Below are 24,356 nucleotides of genomic sequence, written 5' to 3'. Positions count from 1 at the left end.
GTCTATAGCATTTTGGCTTTCCAGAAGCAAAAAAGACTATCTCACCACTGATAAAGATTAGGGAACTCTGTCTGTGGAGCAGTCAACTGATCTTCATTCTGAGCTGGGAGCACCAGCAGTTCTCAATTTCACAGAAGACAGAGGAGGATAACAACAAATATTGGTCTTCCTGACTTTTGCTTTAAGAAGTATGTATGCATTTGCTTTCTCAACTCTCATGTAGAGCCTGTCACAAAACACTCTGAAGAAATTCCACTAACTTAAGGAAACTGAATTTAATAGAAGAAAAAGCTCAGAAGCAAGGGATCCAGAGAACTTCGTATAGAAGCTCTCCTGCCCTGTCATCCACAACTTTTAAGTTGGATGTTGTTGATCTCACCCTGTATCAGACACTTCAGGGAACATTTTGTATCATAGCTATAAATAGTAGACTTTCCACACTGTATTTTTAAATTTTAAAAGGTTCCCTAAGAGCTAAATAAACACCTAAATGGATTTTAAATTACCAAGTAGTTGACAAGAAGTAATTTAAAGCTAACTCATGTAAACAGGTTCTACCAATCATTCTGAGAAGTTTCTCTGGGTACACACAGCCATCTCTAGCACTCTACACCAAGCAGAGGGAGTACTTCTTCAGAGTAAATACCATATTTAAAAGAATCCACTGTGGACTTTTATGTGCAAGAAATGGATTTTCATCACCAGTTACCTGGGAAAATGTTTGTAAAATATTAAGAATATAAAAACCGTGGAGAAGAAGTAGGAAAAAGAGGGGAAATATAATAGGTTTGATTAAATAGAGCCGGAACCTTATTTTGAAATACAATGCATGCTTCACTGTGACAAAGTCTGTTTATCTCACTACATCTAGCGTTTGGAACAAAGGCACTGAAATATATACATGCATGTGTTTTCTTTAAAGGAAAAAGAAAAAATCTGTACGCAAAAAGTGGGATTTTTTTAAAAATAAAACACTTCCGTTCTGAGCCTCCACAGAGTTTACTTCATCAATTTTCTACCACGGAAGAAAATCACCCTTTAAAGTATATTCTGTTGAGAAGTATAGCATTTTTTGTCATCTTAAGAAAGATTATTTTACAACTAATTATGAGCTGCGAGAGAGGCAAAGAAAATCACAAGTCTTTCTGGCAGAGCAGGATCTTTGTACCTTATATCTGAGTAGGCTTGTATCTTCTGAACTTTGATATCTGAATCCAAAACATTCAGCAGTACAGCCAACTGTCTCACCAGAGTGTCCTTTTGCTGCTCACTTAGCTGTCCCACTCCAACCTGAAGGATCAGCTCTACCAGACCACTCCTTTTGGGATCTGACAGAAGAAGAACATGCTATTCCTTCAGAGCCAGGCAAGCATTTCAGTACCAGTATGCAGTACTTGAAAGTATTTATTAATACTGTAGTTTTCTGCATAAGACCCATATCACTGATAAGCCAACTCTTCTGTTTTCTTGGAGAAGGACTCAGCTCATTTTGTCACACTATCTATAAAACAAACCTGGTGGGTTCTAAGGTAGTAACCCATTTTATCAATAAAGTACTTCAGGGTACACTTTCAGCATTTATGCATTTCTGAGCAGAAAAGTAACTTCTGCTCTCCTAGATGCTACTGTCTTAAAGTCAGAGGGAAGCACTAGATGAGTCCATTTACCAAGTTCCCTGCTAGTTATCTACTATTGACTACCACCCAGGAAAATGGAGCCAAAGACGGACTCATACCACAGAAGACTGTGAGCAAGTCTAAATGAAGATGGTAAATTTGAGAAATATCAGGTATGTTTCTCCTGCCTACCATTACAAACTGAGGTTTCTTTTATAGGTGCTTGAATTCTAGAGTGCCTCGCAAACAAAACATACTTCACACATACCCCATGAGAATTATAATCCAATTACTATGATTACATTCAATAGTAAACTGAGGAACAGAAATAAAATCATTGCCCAGATAAACAAGGTATCTCTGTCAGATAGAGCCATGATTTCAGACTTTTCTCCTGAGACTTCAACTTCCATTATTTAGCTATTTGCCTGCATTTAAAACCCCCTGAAATTCTTTGAGGAGTTTTTTTGTCTTTCAGGATGAAAGAAAAACAAACTAAGCCACACTTTCAATCATCAAACAGCAGCATTTATACTTAAACTTAATGGTCAGCTCCCACCTCTTTCTATTGGCCAAACTTATTAACAACCAGGAGAAGAAACAAAAAACCCACAATGAATGCGAAGTAACAAAAGCCTAATGAAAATATTAACTAGTAAGTATAATTTTTATTTATTTATGGTCCCAACTGTGTGGTGACTGCAGTTGTTTAGAACCCTGATGTCACCTTTTAACACACTTGGGCCTAGTCACAGAACAGTAAGAAGGCAGAAAAAGAGACCTGTTTGCTCTGTATTTTAACTTGAGAGATTCTCATCAACATCTAAACAAGTAAGCGAAAAGGAGAACAAAGATGTGGTATTCACAACATGTCGATGACCTTTTAATTGTCATACCAGGCCGCACTTCAATAGTTGCTGAATCAACATCTGAGTCTCCCTTAGCATCCGTCACTTTCAAATGGAAAATATAGGTTCCTTCCACAAGATTAGTTAGCTGTAGGACTGCCTCGTGGTCTGAGCCATGGATCACATCCTGCAAAAACCAGGTCCAGAATAGTTACACCCTCAGAGAAAGATGCAGGTTTCATTATCTGGTATGACTCTATGCTTTGACTTTTGGGACAAATGTGACCTACCCACAGCTTATAGCAGAGTAATGAAATTTGGAAGTGACAGTTAATGAGGATGTCTGCACACTATGGATATTTTCATTAAAAATACCCAAAGAGAGAACAGCTGACAGTCTGAAGAACTCATCTTCTTGAAAATCCAATACAGTTACATTATTATTTCTCAATTTTATTCCAGTATCCTTAGTTCTGCCTTCTTAAATCCTAATTTATTTTCCTTGGAGTTCATGAATTTTCAACTATCAACTCTGCCAGCTTAATTTAAGCTAAACATTTTCCTTACACCTTCATGAGAATTGCTTCTAGAACTTTTTTTTATGACTTTGCTTTTTCTCCTCTCCCAGTACTTGCTGATTTACCACTATCTTCCTGAGACCAAAGAGCTGTCCACAACACTTTCTGCAAATAGGGAAAAAAATTATCCCAGTTTTATTAGCTGACATATAACTGAAGTTTATCCTCAGATATTTCTGCTGTCTGCCCCACTCAAAGAACAGAATCCCCTGCCCTAACGCCCCAGGCTAATCACCATTGTCTGCCAGGGAAGGTGCCTACACATGTAATGCCAAACACCATTTTTAGCTTAAACTGAAGTTTTACCTCATATGCTACCAGGCAGGATTCCTTAATCTTTATTGGTACTTGCTCTCTCAGATCCTTCCTCCTTTGGAATATCTGGATTTCAGATTTTTTTTTCCTCTCAAACTCATTAGCTTCATACTATCACCAATTACTCTGCATTGTTGCAGTCCTTAGTTGCTGTATTCTCTAGCTGTACTGAAAGTACTACCAGCCTCTTGACCACAGCAGTACAGAGAGCAGGGGAGACAAACCAAAAACAGGCACCACACCTGACAGCATCCTGTGGGCCGTACCTGCTCTCCCTGCTGCAGTTCTGTGCATAACAAAAGCCAAATTTTGTTACAACCTTCAAGAAACTTACCCCAGCTGCTGGGCTTTGACCATCCCGAATCCACAAATATGACACAATGCCCTGGTCATCATCAGACCCTGAGCCATCCAAGGTAACAGAGTTGTTTGGAAGCACTAGAACATGCTTCCCACCAGCATGTGCCCGGGGTGGACTGTTGTTTTCTAGTCATAAAAATAATGAAGAAGGATTTGCTTTCAAAACATGTGACATGTTATTGCCAATACACCCACACTGCAATTCTTTACCTGATGATTACAGACAGTAACAACAGAACCTCATGTCAAAGCTACAGGGAAAGGATGAGTGGGCACACAAAATCTGGCTCTGAGCATATTGCGGTTCAGGAGAAAGATCTTTTTCAAAAAGCATTGTGGGATATTCTATCAGATCTTCTCAGTCAAGCAAAAAGGTTTTCTGCCTTCTTAGAAACACAGCCCAGCATGAGATCACCATGCTAGGACCTTTTCATCTGGAAAATTACTTATTACCCAATAGAAGCTTGTGCAAGATATTGTATCTTCAAAATGCCTGTATTTAGGCAAAATGCAATCAGGAAATTCAAGAGTAAATCTAATCCCCAAATGTTTTTTTGCTCACCATTATCAGTAAAACTAAGGCATGCGTTGGGCATACGGTGAAAAAAAGTCAAAGAAATATGACCATGTTCTCTTTCCAGAAGCCAGACATCATTGATTTTTTTCAGAACACAACTAGTAAGCCAGGGCTCAGGGAAGCTGTGGGGCTGAGTGAAATACCTCACTGGACACAAACAGTTGGACATAAATAATTCAGCCCTAGGAAGATCTCAAGGGCATTGGCTGTCACAGCATAGGGCTGTGTCTCTTCCAAGTGAAATCAGTTGACTAAACTTGATTATTGGAAAAGAGTATTTTTAAGATCAAACCTGTGACTGTAGACAGAACTTACTGTGACTACATTTCATAGCACAAACAACACCATGGACATATTTGGGCAGAGCTGTTGCCATGTATTTCTAACCAACTCTAACTGAAACTCTCAAACAGTTCAAGCAATGATGCATGAGTAAAACAAAGTCCAGCTTTTTCTCCAAGATGCACACACAATCCAAACTGAGCAATCCCAATCCCAAATACAAATTGGGCAGAGATTGGATTTGGAGTAGTCAGCATAATGCCACTAAGCCTTGAAGAGAAGGACGTGGGGTGTTGACTGACAAGAAGCTCAGCATGACCAAGCAACATGCACTTGCAGTCCAGAAAGCCAACTGCATCCTGGGCTTGCTGAAGTCAACACATCCCTGGAAGTGTCCAAGGGCAGACTGGATGGGGCTTTGAGCTACCTGTTCTAGTGGAAGATATCCCAGCCTATACCAGTAGGTTTAGAACAAGATGATTTTCAAATCCAAACCATTCTATGATACTATGATTATCCTAAAGCCTCCTCCACAGCATGCAAGTTGGCAAAAAAAACCCCAAAAACCCTAAAATACCCCACACTACAGCAATTGTTTCTCTATATAATTTAAAAAAACCCCAAACCAACCAATAAACAATAACAAACCCACCACAACAACACACCACCAAAATGAAAAAACAAACCAAACAAACAACCCAGATCTTTTAATACTAAATTTTTAAATGGAACTTGGTTCACTGAGATGTCACTTCTTGGATGTTACTTTAAAATCCACAGTAAAACTGTTTTTCTGCTCAAAGCTTAATTTCAAAGATAAAATAAAAGCATATCTTCTTAATGATGTAGACATACAATTGTCAAAAGTATTCTTTTGGAGCATATTCATTACAACTAATTTTGCATATATTAAAACATTAAACAGCTTGCATCAAATGAAATTAATTCTACCAGTCACTCATAATACTACTTTACTACAAAAGAGCAGTTTTCTTAAACACATTTGAAATATAACAACAAAAATGTTACACCTTTCTGTTCTGATTTCCTTCCCGTTCCGTCAGCAACTGAATGAACAATCCAGTTGCCCATCATGCCCCAAGAAGCAGCAGCCAGGCTTACCTTCCTTCACAGTAATGGAGAGCACAGATGCACTGCTCAAGCCCTGTTGGTCTTTCACAGTCAGTCTGAAGTGATAGGTACCAACCTGGAGACCAGTCACAGTTGCTATTGCCTTGTCATCATTTTCCATCTGTACAGAGCTTGGCCCACTGAAACAAAACATCTCACAAAAATAATTGTACCCAGGCAGCCAAATGGTGAGTTCAGCAGTAATGCTCAGGCCTTTTGATTTTATGTGTTGTAATTCTACCACTGCTATAAGCACTGATGGTTAAAGAACTATTTGCAACATGAGTTTAGTTTAGAGAATTCATTAAAGCCTTTTTTCAAGACATTCAAAGCACTGGAGCACACATCCCCACCTATTAGAACAGTAGAAAACACCCCCCAGAAGATCAACCTCATCACAGTTCTATTCCATGAGAGCAAGAAAATAGAACTATAACCAACAGTTATTTCATGCAAATTATATTGCTTTAAGAGCCAGTCACAACCTGTACAGGCTTCCAGCAGATCTCTTCCCATACCAGGTATGACAGTTTCATGAGCTAAAATACCTTGCCCTTTTATTAAGGATCACTCAGTTTTGCACATAAGCACACAAGTATAAGCTTTTGGAAAACATTTTCAATCATCACTCAAGAGTGATTTAGTCCCCGTTACTGGAAGTTCACGGCAAAGTGACTGACACTTTACTGTTCAATAAACAAGTGACTGAGAAACCCTAGTTCTAAGCACAGATGGAAAAACTTTGTCTATTACAGGATGCAACCCAAGCCTGCTACTTGCTTTTTAACAGGAGACACAGAAGTTCCTGTTATTTTCTCTTAATTTTATAAAAGCAGGCCTCAAAATGAAACATTGCAAAAGATAGGCAGAGACTGCCTGAGCTTTTCAAGCTCAACTTAAAATTGCAGTTTCTTACACTATTACTACCCAAGTGGGATTGTCCTGAAAGCAGTTCTCAAACATAATTCATGATTAATCATTCAACATGATTGGATAAGAGGCTCTAGACCCAATCACTTTCATTTTTTTCTATTTTACTGAGGATTAGTAAAATCTTTTGATACCTGATATTTTCCCAGTGATAGAAGACAATGCCTTGGTCATCTTGGCTTTTGCTTCCATCCAATGTAGTACTTTCTACTGGAAAGGTCAATTCCTTGTCAGGGCCAGCCACTGCTACTGGAGGACTGTTATTTTCTGCAAAATTAGTATTTAGCGTATGACATTTTCTAGGCAGTCACTGGCAAGGCTTGCCAATCAGATTTTGCACAGGGTATTTTAATAAAATTTTGATAGATTGGCTTAAAAGGTACAAACCACAAGTATGACATGGACAAGCCAGCAAGTGGGAGAGGTCAGCTCTACAGCAAGCCAAATACCACAGTAAGTGGGATCCCAAATCCCACAGCAAGTACTTCCTTTTTCATATTGCTACCTGAAGGCACAGTTAACACTCCCAAGAATCTTGCTGCCTGCTCAATGCATTATATGAAATGTCAAAAAACATGAGTGGTGGGTATTCTCCTGGTCCCACCAATCTATCCCTTTCAAAATCTCCCACACAAATATGACTCTGCTCTCAGAGAAGATACCCATTCTGTCTGCTGCTCAAGGCCACTAAGTTAGTGCCAAATCAGAGCCTTTGAGAATGTAGTGCAGAAACATAACCTGTTACTCTGTTTTTAGATTCTGCTTTTGTGAAATGATAAAAGTGGCAACACTACCATTTTCCTGGGTATTTATTTACCCTTGGGCCTGACTTTAGCAATAGCATCTTTTTAACTTCACATTATAATGGGTCTAAAAGGCACCACCACAGACCACACTTCCAATTCATGTTCTTGATTTCTGCAGTGAATGACTGCTGTAAATTTACCCCAGAAGGGATCATCTACAAAAACTATATAGTAAGCAGCAACAGAAAGATAAAATATTTCCCCATGGTGGAATGTGAGACCTGCACATGGGCAGAAAAGGCCACTGTGGATGTAAAAGGCAAATAAACTGTGAAAAAAAAAAGGCATTAAAAAAATCACATGAGGCCCAAACAATTTGGACTTATTCATCATTTGGCTCTCAAACCTAAATAAACATGTGGAAGAAGCAGCTTTTGAAAAGTCCTTGGTTGATACTTTTTCCTAGGAAACACAATACAATTCTTTTGAATGAATTCAAATCATACAAGGACTCTTGCAGGATAATGGCAAAACAATAAGAAAACTGAGCGAAGCACTCTGAGCAGCTTTCAAAACAGACTCTGTAGGATATGAAACTCAGGAGCTATAATTTGGGTTTTAGAAGCACATTCAAACAGACCTCTGTTGCCTTACATAACCAGGCTGGTGTGAACCCTCAGGATCAGCACCTGGATTTTGCTTGATACTAGACTTAACTGCCTGCTTTGACAGAAAATGGACAAGTCCTTGATCCAGGGGTACCAGGCACTGGGGCCGCCATATCAGTGGAGCCATGCGGGGAGAGGAGGCAATGGAGAATGGTGCCAAGGCACCAGGCTGGGCCAGCCCTGAGGGACACCTCAGATGTGCCTGCACTGACTTACCAGGCTGCACGATGAGCGTGACCTCGGCTGTGGAGCGCTGCCGCGCAGAGTCTGTCACAGTCAGCTGGAACGTGTAATCTCCTTCCTGCATTGCGGAGAGCTGCAGGTACGGCGTCCGCACTCCCTTCGCAGCACCGGTAAGGACAGAGCACCAGATAAAACAGAAATAGTCGTGGGTAATGAAAGGTCTTACAGAGAAAATGCAAGGAAAAAGAAATGCTTAAAGTCATAAATACAGGCGCTTGAGCAAGGAGTCCGTGCACCTTGCAGATAAAGAGAAGACTTAAAATTTGGTGCACAGACAGGGGAATTGTGTTCACTATTGCAACTGTTCCTACCAACCCAGAGCAATAAATCCTAATTTCTCCTGTTGGTATAACCACTGCATCATTTCTCCACAACAATAATTGTGAAACACATGGAAAACATTCTGTTCTTAATTAGGAAATTAAGCACTGATGAAAATTCCTACAGCTTATTCCATTTCCATAGTGATATTTTAAAAACCAAACATCATGACATCTTTACATACTTCTAAAAACTGTTAAATGCAAAACCAAGCTTGACTTGAACCCAGACAAATAGGGTTCTGGAAAAAAGACATATTAAACAAAACAACTCTATCCCAAATTAACTCTTCCAGCAGCATTTGCTGATACCTATAGAAGCTCATAAAATGACTGGGCCCAGCTATAGGTCCTTTTTTTCACAAAATGAATATTTTTGGCACCTCTCATATGAGGAATACCAAATCATAATGCAAATAGATTTGGCTCTTTTTTTTTTTTTTTTGGCTAAAAATGACAATAAAAAAAAAGAGACTTGATAAACAATTAACTAATCAGCAGAGGTACTTGTTACATTACACTTTAACAGTAAATATCATATAATACACCACAGACCAGCACCCTCTGGAGTGGTCCAGAGAAGGGCCATGAAGATGGATCAGAGAGTTGGAGCACCTCTCCAAAAAAAAGGCTGAGAAAGTTGGGGTTGTTCAGCCTGAAGAAGAGAAGGTTCTGGGGAGACCTCATGGCATTCTTCCAGTACCTAAAGGGGGCTTATAAAAGGAGAGAGAGGGACTTTTTATATGGGCAGATAGCAACAAGAGGCAATAGTTTCAAAGTGAAAGAGGGCAAGGTTACATTAGGTATTAGAAGAAATTATTTACTCAGAGGTGGTGAAGCACCAGCACAGATTGCCCAGAGAATCTGTGGATACCTCAATCACTGGAACTGTTTAACACCAAATTGGATGGGGCCCTGAACAATCTGGTCTAGTGAGTAACATCCCTTCCCATGGCAAGGGGTTGGAACAAGATGATCTTCAATGTCCCTTCCAACCCAAACCGTTCTATGATTCTATGATCCTCAGCTTCAGACACACGAAAAAGATTACTAGTCTGTTGAAAAGAAACTGTAACATGCACTTGCATTTCTACATTAAATACCCAGTGAATCCACTGGTTATCTCCAGAAGTCATTGCCTTCCTTTAAAAAGGTTGCTTTAAGACAGAACAGCTCTCAAAAACTATATGTTCAGTTTGCTTGGGTGTTTTTGGAAAGTTTTTATCTTGAATGATCAGAAAAAGCCATTATGCTGTATGTCCTTCCATAATTTTTAATTTCCTCTACAGCGTAGTCTTGCATTAATATTATTACTTCTTCCTAAATAGATCTACAGTGACCTCTTTTCAGTTCTGAAGGTCTAAAGCATTTGCCAACATGGCAGAAATCAAGTCTCAAAAAATGGCTCCTGAATTTCAGCTGGATTCATTACATTAATTATCTCAACTGCCCACAGAGCTGTAAGAATCTCCAACATACCGAATGCAAGTCCAGTGGAAATATTGATTAACTTCTCAGATTAAAATAAAATCAAACCCAAAACAAGAACAAAAACAATCATGAAAATGAGAATAAATTGTTTAAGCCTTCACTGGGAACGCATGTTTTAGTGAGCATAAAAGTCCACGAAAGTTCACCACAGAGCATGGTTGCATAAACACTGCCAAAAGGTCTTGCCATCTTTCACTCAGAAAAGTAAGTTTCTATTTGAGTTCTACTCTGTCCAGGAGGAAGCGTTTCAAGAAAACTCTGCCTATCCCCACATTCTCCTATAGCCAGTTTTCAGCCTGCCCAGAGCCTCAGAAGACGGGAGCCTGTGAAACAGCCTCTAGGGTTCAAAGACAGACAATGTGAACTTGAAGTCTTTCCAAATCACCGGGGAACAAGCAAGTTTGTTTGGCTCCAAAGAATTCAAAAATATATGAAAAGGAATTAAAAGTAGTACCTAAAATAAGAGCTAAAATAAGTATCTAAAATAAGAGAATACATGTGATAGAAAAACAAAAAGCAAAGTAACATCACTCTAGGTATTTCAGAGCTTCTGAGCAGTTACTTAGGTATATGTCTGCTCATGTTACAGGCAAAGATAAAAGAGCTGTTAAACCCTATGCAAGGAGAAATACACATACCTGCATTGCTACAACCTTTCCTTTGCTTTTGGGACTAAGTGACCACTCATAGCTGACAATTTCATGGTCATCACTGCTCTGGTTTCCATTCAGTGTGATGAAGTTCTGGGGCAAAGTGACTGCCTGATTTGGTCCTGCATTAGCAATAGGTGGGTAATCCACTGGCTTGTTGACAGTCAGAGATGCAATGGTGGAGTTGGCTGCTCCATCTGAGTCAATCACTGTGAGTCTACAACAGGAAAAACAGTATCTGTTAAGATGAACTTCTGCCAACTTCTAAATTGAAATATTAATATTTTTCTGGCACTTTTTCAAACACCACCTAAATAAAAACCACTGATTATATGATATTAACTTCTGCTTCAGACACACATATCCCTCAACTAAGGCAGGAAAGAAATTCAGAAAACTTTACAAACCCATCTTTCAACCTTTAAGAAAAACAACAACAAAAACCATTGTTATTCTGGATCCCAGATTAAATCCTTTACCTGCTGACAATGGCAACTTCACCATTCACAACAAACTCTTTTAGAAATGTACTCAATAAAAAAACAGGGATTTTACCCACCACCTACAATGAAACAGTATAGTGAAACATCTAAAACTACTCTGGATGTTCAGAAGCTCTGCTTAAAGAACAGCAGCAGATCCTCACTTCTTATTTCTGGCACATCATTAGTTTTTAATGAAGCTTAATATCAATGTCAAGTTAAAAAATCAAAAATGTACAGGGTTTTAAAAAACCCCAGACATTACTGCCTCTCAGAAGCACCAAATCACCTTAAAATTACACTATTGCATGCACTTCAAAGGGATGAAAGCTGCTCTCTGCAATGTGGTGACCAACTAATCTCTGATCTACCTCTGTTATGAAAACTGCATACAGCTGACCACGTGGAAGGGAACCTGAGCAGGAACAAAACTAGTGCTCATTACAGTGCTCAGACATTACGGAACATGTACATTTTGCAAAGAGTGCACATCCATGTATATCAAGCACTTTGTTTTTGATTTTTTTTGTAATCTTCAACACACTGCTCTACTGCCCAGGTAAGTCAGCCTCCCGAAAAGGTGCAGACATGTAATGATTTCTTAATTCCCTAGGGTTTGGAACACATTTAGAAGCATTGTTTGTGTAAGCAAGACTCTGCCCTTTTTAACATGGAAAAAATAAACACTCATTTCTGCTACTTTCTGATATGGAACAATTCCAGTAAAAAATACTGAATTAAAGTAGAAGCAAAATTTTTGGTGGAACTTAGGTGAAGCACCAAGCTAATGTATATGTATGCTGTCTTCAACAATCTGCTGCTGCTACACTGATATGTAATATATTGACTGATAGGCAACCTACTGGCAACCAAAGAACCCAAACTGGCTCAGTGGGAAGTCTGCCTCTATATAGACTGGACTTTAAGTTAAACAGTTCAGAAAAAGAACTGGTTTTTACTAAAGCACCTTGAACCACAAACATTGCTTCCACTGTCTGTGCCATCCCCAGCTTCAGCAATGCATGAATGGAGGAAATCAGTATCAAGGCAAATGCTTTTATAAAGAACAGAATGACTCTTAGTAAAAATATGTCTTGTGAGGATCAGTCTGCCAATATTATTCTGTCTGCCACCACCCTTCAGAGGATGACTTTCATAGCCTGACTCATAGTTTCATTCAGGGCACTAGCCAACCTATAAGCTGAGAAAAAAAAATAGTCTGTCACAGTTCTTATTGCTGGAAGCGGGGACATATTTAATTTATGATACCTTCTTTTCTGTAATTTTGAGTTATAAAAGATCATTGCAAGTGTTTTTTAATAAAACTGGTCTGCATGTTTCTCCACTGTGCAAAATGAAAACTAACAGTATGCAGAAGAAAAATTAAGCTTTTTGTTTGAGTAGATACATGTGAGCACAGAAAAAACCCAAACATTGAGCTGATACCACAGATAAGCCCCCAAGAAAATCATCATGCAGGTACCTGAAGGTGTAGTTTCCAGGAACAAGGTTAGACAAGTGCAAGACAGGTGTGTCAGCAGATGCCTTCTGCTCTCGCAGGGGTCCTTTAATTTCCTCCCAGTGGTAACTCACTATCTTCACATCATCTATGCTTTCTACATTCGTTGAAGAAACACACATCAGTTTCTTGTAGTAATTGCCTGAATGAATACTTGAGTTGTTCCTACGCTCATCCCTAACTCCTTTTCTACAATTGTTTCTACAAGTACAGTTGAATAAGCTTCACGAACCACGGAGTCGTACCAAAGGTAACTTGGTTTGTCTAAACAATTCTTCGCACACATGAATTAAAAAAAAGAAAAAGAAATTCAGTCTCAGACTCTGCACATTCCAACTTGTCTGCACTCAGTAACTATAAATGTAATTACAACACCTCATCACACTCTGACAGCTCGCTACCATGGCCCCAGCTGTACTGGCACAGAGGCTATCTGCACAGACCAGGAAGAAGCTGTAAGAATAGCTGCTGTCTGAATGCAGCAGTCTCTGACACAGTGCATCTCAAACTCCAAGTGCAAGGTTATGTTTTATAATTATTAAAATAATTTATAACTGGACACATATTCCCCAAATAAATCATTATTCAGGGAACTTCTGAGAAGAGTGAGAAGAATAAATTTCACTTGTAATTAAAAAAACAATAGTGTTGCAACTGTATGTTAAAAATGAAGGATATAAGCATAGAATGGCCCAGTACATACGACTGCCATCGATGAAGGTAGAAGTTGTAGGCAAGGAAACTTCTTGCACTTTGGGTGAAGCAACAGCAACAGGTGGTTGGTTAATTCTGACTGCTGTAAGAAAGATGGAGGGGAAGAAAAAAAAGGGGAAGAAAAAAGAGTGTTAGTGAAAGCCCAAACAAAACTAATGTTAAGCCTACAGATCAATAGTCCCCAGTGGTTAAATCTAAGAAACACAGCTTTGCAGCATCTGCTGTCCTTTTTGGACAAGGCAAAGAAGAGGTTACTGATGAGCAGTGTGCTGACACAGCAGTGTTCCACTGCAGTGCTCCTACATGGTGTAATTCAGATCAGAGCCATGAAATGTAAGGTGAATGAAAGGAAAGGAAATGCAGGAAAGGTGGCATGATGATAACTCAGGCTTTGCCTGAGGAGGGGGAAAGACTAAAGAACACTTAAATACAGTGAGCAAGACCCTTAGTTCTACTTCCTTAAAACCCCTTATAGACACCAAGATATGAAAAGCATCAGTATGACTGGACTGCCAGATGTCCTTGACAAACAGCAAGTGAGAGACTGTTTGATAAGTATGCTGTACTTGTGTTGAAGACATTAATTACATCAGTCAACTGATTTACCTGGTTTGACCGTAACATTTACAAAACCTTCACCAAAGGCATTTTCACCAGAAACTGTCACTTTGAAGGCATAAAGTCCCACTGATAACTGAGACAAACACAGAACAAATAGGATTACATATAGAATTGTACAAAAGAAGTATGCTTAAATACGAAAATAATTTCAGAAAAGAATAAATCTGTATGCCTGAATCCTCAAACAGCTTTTATAAACACATACATAAAAGCCACTAGTCACTGCCTGGAACTGGGGAATATGAAACAAACATTGAGGAATTTTTACTCTATCTTAGAAAATTATTAGAGCACTCTAAGATACTGGCATAAATTTGGTGACGCAAACAAGCGAAGAGACTCAGGATGGCTTAAAGCCATTTCAACTCCTTAAATCAAAGTGCCCTTCCCCACTTATACAGTTCCATGAAAGGACCACACAAACATAATGAGCCTGAGCTTACAGCTCACTTACATGAGAGAGCTTCAAAGTCTGGCTGTGCCTGTGCTCCATTTCCCCACTGTAGTCAGCAGGGTGACTGATTAAGCTCCACTCATAGGTGTAGGCTGTTTCTAAAAGCAATAACACAGCATAAGAACAATTAGTTTTGTGTTCAAGATAAGCCCAGAAAACACAGAAGTCAAGTTCACCACTCATCAGGTAAAATGCTACAGTATGAAATCATGACTTGCTTAAGCCTGTAAAATGAAGCAGTATGACCACAAGTTAAACTCCCAGTGTGTTGCAATTTGGTAAAGCAGCAAGGATGTAATGGACTTCACAAATAATCGACTTCTTCACAAAAACCAGCTTCATGTGAAGTAAACATATTTTACATAGCTAGTTATGAAACATCTTTTATTTGCTCCTGCAATTCAGAAGCTGGCAGTTTTAAAGCAAATGTTGCATTCAAAACCTACTTTCCCACCTCCCCTGAGCTTTACTGAAAGATGCTAAAAACTAGGCCACATCATCTTTTGGTAGAAACTACAGGCTTTCTATTGAACCATCTGGCTAATGAGTTCAGATTCTGAAAGTAAAAGCCACCTAAAAAAGAATTCCTCTTAAAAATCCAATAGAGGAAATCCTCTCTGCAGTTAGAGTCACAAAAGAGGCATTATTAGAAATGAGAAAAATTGTTTTATCCCAAGTGGTGGATGTTCACGTAACTCAGAATTTGTCTGCGTTTACAAATTGGTAGTGCACCAAGGCATTCAACTCACCTGTAGATGGTGGTGGAACAGCAAAGGCATTCAGTTCAACCTCATTTTTGGGTAACATCACTTGTATGTTATCTCCAGCAGACACAGTAAGTTCTTTAGCTGCATTTAAGACAGGATGAGTACACTGTGTTATAACAGATGGAACTGATATAAATTTTGCAATGGATTAAGTAAAATTTGACAAGCACTCTACAGAGAACAGGCAGCAATTATTAAAAAAATGCTTAATGCATTATAAAACAACAATCTATTTAGTCATGACTGTGATTCCCTCACCTTTTCCCAAACCAAAGTTTTTTTCCCTTCTCCAGCTATGAGGTGTCATTTTCTCTACTTCTGTTTCCAAGAAAAACATTCTCATCATTTTTTTATATCAGAGGTAACAATGCTCTGCATAAAGAGTTATGTATTTTTCTCAGTAATTGGAAGGGCAGGAATTAAAAAAAGAGTTACAGAAGACAAAAAAAGCATAGTAGAGCTTTAATACCACACTTTCTTTCACCAAGAAGTACTACTTCTATGTTCGTGTGGCACTTGTAAGGCAGGTTCCAATGTCCATCTTGTGTTCCTTTTAAAAAATCCACTAGAATAGCAGGGCAAATGGTTATTTCTTATCTGAACTGCCCATTCAATCCACTTGCTATTCAGTCCTTGTCTGTGAAAACTTTTCTCTTTCAAAAAATGCCAAAGTACACAAAAACAGCCCCCAGCAGAATTATACCAAAGCACAACTCAGGGAAACTTCGCTTAGTCATGTATTTCAAATGTTTATGTATCTTACTCTTAATATTGGGAAACAACAGAACAAAAGATCTCCAAAGGCAGTGTTCACCTAGTGTCTAAATGTCCAACTTACAAACAAGCTACTCAGCAGTGGCAGCTGATGGGTCTAAAATTGGATGAAGTGAAGACACTGACAGCACGCTTCCTGTCACTGCTACTTAAATTCAGCCAAGGCTTCACAGTTGATCATGGAAGTTGCCTTAAACACCTGTGGAGCGAAGGTTTGCACTTTGACCTTCACATGAGATGATAATAAAATGGCTAGAAGAGGGTGATGGCCAAAAGAGAGAAAGAGGGACTGCCATTGAGACTTTCTAGACAGTCTGGCTGAGAACACACAAACTTTAGGCAATCCTTATAATAAAGCAGTACCTACAGTGAGATTCATCACAACCTTCCCTTCAGCTTCTTCTTCCAAACACCTTTTTGGGCCCTCTTTAACCTCCTCCTTCACAGGAGGAGAAAGAAGAGCTGCCTAGTAAACATTCGATGGTAATGATGATCCATTGTCTTGGAATCTCTTGTAGCTCATCTCTTCCTGTTGCCTTCTATTGCTATGCTGGCTGGCAGGTTGCATTTTGGTAGAGGCTGTCAAGAATGTCCCAAAACAGGCTTTCTCTATCAAGAAGCAAAGAGCTTAGCTCTCCACATCCCTCAGTACATTAGAAGTGCAGAAAAATACACACCTCTGCTTTGCATGGCCCTTCTAATCTTCTAATCCTTTGTCAGTGTGTGCAGGGAGGTAGGAAACTCAGCAGGAGAAAGGAGATGCATGAACATATACACAGAATTTAACACAACTACAGAGGACATGGTGGTTAAAAGTCCTTTTCAAAATAAAACCACTTGTTCTGCAGCTGTAAGCGTGATAAGCTTCCTCAGAGTTTTGAAATTAGAGTATAACTATGTTTTCCCAGGACTTGGAGGCCATGTTCTCCACTGTTAAGGAGCTGAGTTTCCTCAGGTCCCACATATGTTGTTGCATGGTACCTGGCAACCTATGGTTTCTGCAATAAGCCTGGCAACTGCAGGCTTCTACTACAGAGTTTCTGAGAGGGAACAATGTTCTGAAGATTCACGCCAAAAATAACTAGAATAAACTATTCTGAAACCCCAGAAAGCCTCAGGGATTGCTTACCAATTAAAAAAAAAACAAAAACTAAATCACTTAAAACAAGTCTTAATTTCTGCTTTTTACTTGGCTGTGTTTCCTCGATTTCCCACTAATGGTGGACTTGGTCAGAGTTTTGCCTCAGAACTGAGTGACTACAGGGTCTGGGGTTTGCAGTGCTACTATAACTATAAGTCTACAGGTTTAAAGCGAGATTATATGTAATATTTGGATAAAGAGTAAGCTCTTACAACAACAGGTTGGAAATCTGACTAGAAAAGCCAGCCCACCCTCTGTCCAACCTGCAGGTACCCTCAGCTCGCCAGCTATGTTGAAACATTACCTGCTTTAGCAGCAGTAGCAGGTGGTGTGAACTGCTGCCTGGGCTCAGACGGTGCAGTATTAGTGGGAAGCAGCATGATCCCACCTTCAGTGGTATTCTCTGGGGCCACTGTGGGAGTCTGGGTTTTCTCTGACATGCCTGGGAAGAAACCTGGTTTATCTGAAGAAAAGGAAGGTGTAGCAGCCTGAAAAAAGGAATTATAGGAAAAGAGTTGTTGTGAGACATTTTTCACATTTCCAGATTTAGAGGTATGCTGTTTTTTTAACAGCATAGTAGGATGACCCTAGTGATTTATGTTACCAAGAGATTTTATTCAAGTACAGAATATCCATCGAATGAGGACTGGTTTTTTTTTTCCAATCAGGCTTTGTAACAAATGCTAATAATTTTCCAAGTTTCAGATATAGAACAGTCATGGAACACCTGGAACACATGGAACAACCTGGAATACAACTAAGGCTACCAGTTAACAAAATATTTAAAAAATCAGTATGACAGGTACAGTCATAAACCTTTAAAAGTCAATGTCACAAAGTCTGTGTGGTATTACTGTCTTTGTGCCATACAAAAACATAACAGAGTCCTTGCTTCTTACTACAGCAGCTCAGTATACACGTTTCTCATGCTTTTTTATCTCCTCAACAGTAATAAAACACCCTACATGACTCTACTTCAGGCATCAAGCAGAACTGCCTCACCTCATTAGTAAATCAGAACTGCACCAAAGGACATGGTGAGTGTGGCATGAATAACTCAGCACTGGGTTAATCTTGCCTTTCAACAACATATTACCCTCAATGGGCCAGCAGGTTTTCCTTAATATTCTTAAGGCCTTTTGCTGATCTGATGATATGAGAAAACCATTTTTTCAATTATGGCTACTGTGTTTAGCATGTGAAGGTACAGCAAAACACTATTATTTGTAAATCATCTATTAACTGAAGAATAGGATTATGAAGGTTGGCAAAGTGTACACATATCACAAATGGCTGAGGTGGAAAGGGACCCCGAGAGATAGGTCAGTTCAGTCCCTGCCCCCAAAGCAGGGTAAGGTACAGCAGACTGCTCAGGACCAAGTTCAGTCAGGCTATGAGTATCTGCAAAGACAGAGAATTCACTTCTCTGGAAAACCTCCAGTGTTTGGCCATCCTCACAGGAAAAAAAGATGGGGTTTAAATGCAATTCCCTGAACTTCATTTTGTGGCCATTGTATCTTGTCCTGCCACTGAACAGCACTGAAAAGAACCTGGCTCCACCATCTTCACATCCACCAGAGTTACTCACACACATCTGTAAAATCTCTGCTAAAGGCTGAACAGTCCCAAGTCTCTACTCCTTGCATTTCAGGTTTCTACTTCCCTTTTGCAGTTTTCCTCCCTAGGAAATAAGAGCAGCCCTGTCTTCTGGACAGGAGAAAGAGCTCCCTATGCAGCTGGGAATGTGAAAGCAATGCCAGGAACTGTTCCTTCCCAGCCTGCAAGGAAACAGAGAGCACAGATGTCATCTGCAACTCCATGTCAACCTCTAACAATGGACACAGAGAACAGATCCCGGTGTAGTGTCAGGAATTGCAGCTGCTCATTCTTGAGGATGCCAAGGACAACACCAAGAGCTGCACTTTTGGGTGAGTCCGTAACACAGACAACAAAAGCACCTTTGTGGTCACACCTCCAGCTCTGCTCCATATGCAGACAGTATTCTCTGAGCAGCTGGACACTGATAGCAGGATCATGGACTGCAGCTCCCCTAAAGCAGGGCCTTCAGCAGTCTCTCACCCTTGACAGCATCATGTACAGCGAGAGAGAGCCTCAAGCCCATCCTGCTTTCTATCTTGACAAAGGGTTTTCTCTCCAGATAGGTCTCCTTCACACTCCACCCCTCATCTTTATAAAGGATTTTCTTTCCACACTTGGGCAAACCACGGTGTTCTTTTGCCTTCTGAATTTGAGGGAGGTCTACTTTCCTGAGCTTCCTCTGGCATCTCTCTTCTCCTCCTTTGCCAATCCAGCAGCTGAAAAGCTGCCATCATGGCTTTGTTGGACAGATGGAGACAAAGTCACCTCAAATGTACCTTTCCAGGGTGCCTCTTCGGCACTGGCACCAAACATCACTTCAGTCAGCAAGCCTAGGCAAGACACTGCAGTCGAAAAAGTGCCCTGTGGCACTGTCGTATCTGAAGCGGTGTCACAGCCAAAAAGACAAACTAAAAATGTTAGCAGACAGCAGACAATTGGGGTAGGGACAATATCAAAAATTAAGTTCTCAGACAGCAACTATTACTGAGAGATTTGCTGGAACAGATGTGGAAGGCAAGATTAACCTCAATTGCAGCTTGGAAAGTGAAAGTTAAAGGAAAGAATTCTTTCTCAGAGTGAGTCCAATAGGCAGTTCTGCTGGTAAGGCTTTGTGGGTTGTTTGCTTTTATCTTCTTTTACAGTCGCTATTGCTTGATATAAACACACCAATGGTGAGGGCCCACATGCTCCAGTTCTCTGGGTTTGACTTGAGTATAAATATCTTGAGAATTCCAACATAAAATAAGAACAATCACATAACATGAAGTATAGACTTCAAAATATAAAGAAAGGCAAATCTAAATATCCAAATATCTTTCAGGGGTTTTATACATCCTCTATGGATGAAGTCAATCTATTTTTAACGAAACAAAACTGTTCAGTTTCTGCAGGCCTCAAAGCCAAAACAAGAGATGAACATCTATGGTATTCAACTGTGTTCTAAATCTTAAATATAAATTCTGAAGGCAAGCCAATCAGACACTAAAAGGCTCACCATCACATAGAGACTTTCAGCCATCTTAAGGTTTCTTAGGTAGAGATTTATGCATTTTGACTGCACCATTGTCCCTGCAAATACATAAGCACGAGAATTAAGTCAGGCCTTAGCTATTAAGTAAATATTTGGAATATTGCCACATCAACACAGCAGCAGCTAGACTCTGACTAAGACCTGAAAAACCTTACTTGGCTTAGCAAATCAGCAGTTAATTGAAAATTTTTAAAAGAAAATTAATTCTTTGCAGATATCTCACTTCAAGGATGGGCAACACTGCAGACTTCTATTCTGGGCGGCTGGACAGCACATACTCTGTACAGATTGCAGAATGCACTCATGTTATTGGGCTGCCAGAGAGTGACAGTCCACAAGATGCCCCTGAACTCTGACGTAAACCCAACAGTCAGGTGACTCACTTAAGTGACAAACCCCATATTCTCACATATTCACATACACAAACTCCCTACACCTGACTGCATTTATGACAAGGATGCTCCAAGGGCACAGACTCCAGAGGTCTGTGTTTGGTTGGTTTCTCAGTTTAAAATCTCTGTGCACATCCTTGCTCAAAGAACACAGCACCTGAGGACACCACATCCTGCTGACTACTGTGAAGGGAGGCAATCAGAGAATGACATTTTTGCCACCTTGCTCTGTCTAGCTTGTCAAAACAGCATTGTCTGGATGCTGCAGAAGGGAGTGTGTCAGCACAGATCCAGGAACAGGGATATAAAATTGCTGTGGCAGAATTGAGAGGATGATAGGAAAACATTGTATAATGTGCAATGAACAGGGCAATTTATTAAACTCAGAAGCAAGCATGATTTTAAGACCTTCATATTTTCATAATCTATACAAAAATACCACAGTTTGAAAGGTTGTTTAGATTATACACCAATGAAAAAACTATTTGAAGGCCTCTAGGCATTTTTAATTCAGTGTAAAAATTTAAGATTTCCTTTATAACAAAATTTGTTTTTCAAAAACCAACTTTTTTTAGAAGGAAACACAAATATGTGCTAAACAATCTGTGTGAGGTTTTATGAAAATGTCTGCTTGCTGGAGAAAGAGACACATAAGAAGGAAATCCTACCACCAGAATATATCACAGACAGTTTCTATTTCAGTAGGGTCACAAGTAAAGTTCCCAAACTAGAAAAACTTGCAACCAAGCCGAAAATTTGTGTTAGGCATACCTGGCAGGGCTTAGGTGGCAGAGGTCTGGCTGCAAGGGCCACCCTGAAGGACCCAGTCAGTTTGGCAGTGGGTAGAATCAAGCCATCGTGCACTAAACACCACAGCCTCTCAAACCTAGTTAAAAAAGGGCAATAGCTACTGTGGGCAGCAGACACAGGAGGATGTGGAGGAATGCACAACAGGACACATGAGAGGAAACATCTGGAAGCAAACATTATTGTGCACAGGGCTGGAGACACCCTCGTGGAAACATGCACTCCATGCCATCTCCTGGGGAAATGAAGCCCACAGAAAAGCCCACACCAGCGTAGATGAAACAAAAAGGAAGGGACAGCGGCAGAAAGAAGTGACAAATGGCAAGAAGGAGACTGCCATGTGCTGACCCCAACCTCCTGTGCCACCTGTTTCCTCACCAAAGCGACTGAGCATAATCTGCAGTGAAAGGAAGAGGAGTGAAGACTAGGAAGGGAGAGGAGATGTCTCTGGACTGCAGCTGATTCTAGAGAAGGCCAGGGAAAACTATTTGCTAAAATGGCTCATCATCTCCATTTCTCCACACATGTTAAAATTCAAAGGATTCCCACCTAGGAAACAAAGGCTGCTTAGGCTTTGGCAATTTCTGAAAGCCTTCTGCTTCCCCAGATTCTTTCTTTACATTAATAGAGAGCCGTTAGAGCCATTTCTCAATACATGTCATGAACAGCATTTGATGTTACCCCATTAACATGTTTTCTACAGCTCTGCTCACAGAGCACATCCCAACCACCTTCTAACTACACTTTTTTTATCAGTTCTCCAGCATCATTATCGGCTGTGGCTAAAGACTGACCCAGTTTTGGAGTTTCATCCCTTCTGCCCTGAAAGCAGCAAGCTCATTCCTCAGACTTTCTATTGGAATTTCAGTGAGTGTGCTAGCATAATGTTAACATAATATAAAGAGCACACAAGAATGACTCCTCTGTGTCACTGTGAGAAATAGGTTTTTCTCCATTTCACTTTACAGTAAACTCCCATCTACAGTCAGTGTACAAAGAGAAAGCAAAATCTTTATCTTCTGGCTGGGGTGGGAAGATCAAAGTAGAGATCTACAAAGTAGGCTTGGCCATATATATTTATCGTGGCTGTAGGATGTGAAATCTCAACTTTCATAAAATGGTAGTCACATGATCCCTTAGAGACAGGGAAGAAACGTGCTCAGATCTGACACGTAGTTTAGGTGAATTGAAAGTTTTATGACTCCTCTAGCGCACAAGGCATAAGCAGTTCAGTCAGCAGGTATCCTGACAATTGGCTAAAGATTAGCACTACACTAATGGGTCTTCCATTAGACCCATTAGCAAAATGCAATGAAAACAAGTTTCAAGTCTTACTGCACACCTAAAGTGCACAAATATGGTGGAGCATGGAGCCACTGCAGGTTCTCGGTGTGGCTTGATTCCCATCATGCTACACAGGCAGTAACTAAAAGATGTTTGCAAGTTTCCCCTAGCAGATGGAAGGAAATATAGGAGATAAGTTTAGTATAGCAGTGGGTGCGTTTTCTTAATTTTAATTTTGTAAGAATAGCTCAACTATTGCCCTTTGTTAGAACTAACTGTAGCACTAGTGCATGACACAATGTCACTCTAAATTTTATTAGTTGGGACAGTCTACTTTGGTATCATACTCTTCACATGTACAGTAATTTCACGAATACAAGCCGCACTGACCATAAGCCGCATCTCTGGGTGTTGGCAAATATTTCATTCTTTGTCCATAAATAAGCCGCACCCGAGTATAAGCCGCTCTGTCGTTCGCAGCGAGGACCCACGTGCAACAAAGTTGCCAATTAGTAACAGAACCGCGGCAGGGTGGGGTTTACTGGCTCCGCTCGGGCTGTGCAGGCTCGGCCCGCTTGGGGCTGCCGACGGGGCCAAGTGGCCCAGCCCGGCACTGCCGCTCAGCAGGGCCGCTCGGGGCCGGCTGCTGCCTCTGGGCTCGCTCACCCTGGCCCGGCGCTGCCCCGTGGTGGCAGACAGGGACGGAGCCCCCCCAGCTCCCGCAGCGGCAGAGGCGGGCGGGGACGGAGCACCCCGCCGCCTCCCCGGGCCGCGGCCATGGCAGCACGGGGCCCCCCCGTCTCTCCCCCGGGCTGCAGGAGAGCAGGGAAGGAGAGAGCTCTCCCTCCTCTCTCCCCGCCCCCCGTGCTGCCTGCAGGGAGCCAGCCTCCACCCGCGGCGCAACAGAGTAACAATTTGTAACAATTGCGAAATGCCGGCTTTTACCGGCAGGTGCTCAGCTCGGCACTCTGGCTGGCACTTCTGAGGTTGTAAATGTCAGAAAATTATTCACATATTAGCCGCTCCTGAGTATAAGCCGCATTTCCGGTTTGGGAGCAAAATCTTAGTCAAAATGGTGCGGCTTGTATTCGTGAAATTACTGTACATATATACATGCTTTTTGTATACTAGAAAAAAACAACCAATATCTACTCCTCTCACCTAAACCCCCATGTTCATTATGCTCATTTCAAGGTGTGCATGGTAGGAACTTTTTAAAACAAGTCTCCCATCGTCAACTCTGCTTGCAGATACAGTATCTAATTTTCAGCTTGCCACAGCATTTGTTCTGCAGTCAAGTGTTCTTCCATACACATGAAGACAAGTTCTAATCTCTTCTCACTTGTGCCAATACACTCCAGACCAACTTAGGCAATCATAAAAATCATAGACTACCTTGACTACACAGGTGGTCTCAAATCAACCTGCTGTCACAGCCCCCATCTAATTCCAGGGCAATCTCCCTTGCAATTCTTCCAAAGAGATCCCACAACAGGCAAAAGACTGCTCTACTGAA

General features: G+C 40.6%; 1 protein-coding gene across 3 annotated transcripts in view; it reads right to left on the bottom strand.

Annotated features, from left to right (window-relative positions):
* LOC117003348 (dyslexia-associated protein KIAA0319-like) overlaps positions 1–24,356 on the bottom strand; it is a 56,968-nt gene that overhangs the window by 9,805 nt on the left and 22,807 nt on the right. For all 3 annotated transcript variants that reach the window (XM_033073230.1, XM_033073247.1, XM_033073240.1), the window contains 13 exons: positions 17,532–17,715; positions 15,295–15,393; positions 14,546–14,643; positions 14,077–14,164; positions 13,460–13,552; positions 12,721–12,853; positions 10,744–10,972; positions 8,268–8,391; positions 6,772–6,904; positions 5,699–5,847; positions 3,692–3,843; positions 2,513–2,651; positions 1,169–1,328 (listed from right to left, as the gene is read on the bottom strand). In XM_033073230.1, the coding sequence (XP_032929121.1) occupies positions 1,169–1,328; positions 2,513–2,651; positions 3,692–3,843; positions 5,699–5,847; positions 6,772–6,904; positions 8,268–8,391; positions 10,744–10,972; positions 12,721–12,853; positions 13,460–13,552; positions 14,077–14,164; positions 14,546–14,643; positions 15,295–15,393; positions 17,532–17,715 (1,781 nt within the window). The remainder of the gene's footprint in view (positions 1–1,168; positions 1,329–2,512; positions 2,652–3,691; positions 3,844–5,698; positions 5,848–6,771; positions 6,905–8,267; positions 8,392–10,743; positions 10,973–12,720; positions 12,854–13,459; positions 13,553–14,076; positions 14,165–14,545; positions 14,644–15,294; positions 15,394–17,531; positions 17,716–24,356) is intronic.

This window comes from Catharus ustulatus, chromosome 1, assembly GCF_009819885.2.
Source record: "Catharus ustulatus isolate bCatUst1 chromosome 1, bCatUst1.pri.v2, whole genome shotgun sequence".
Classification (NCBI taxonomy): Eukaryota; Metazoa; Chordata; class Aves; order Passeriformes; family Turdidae; genus Catharus; species Catharus ustulatus.
This window is presented reverse-complemented; position numbering and strand designations above follow the sequence as displayed.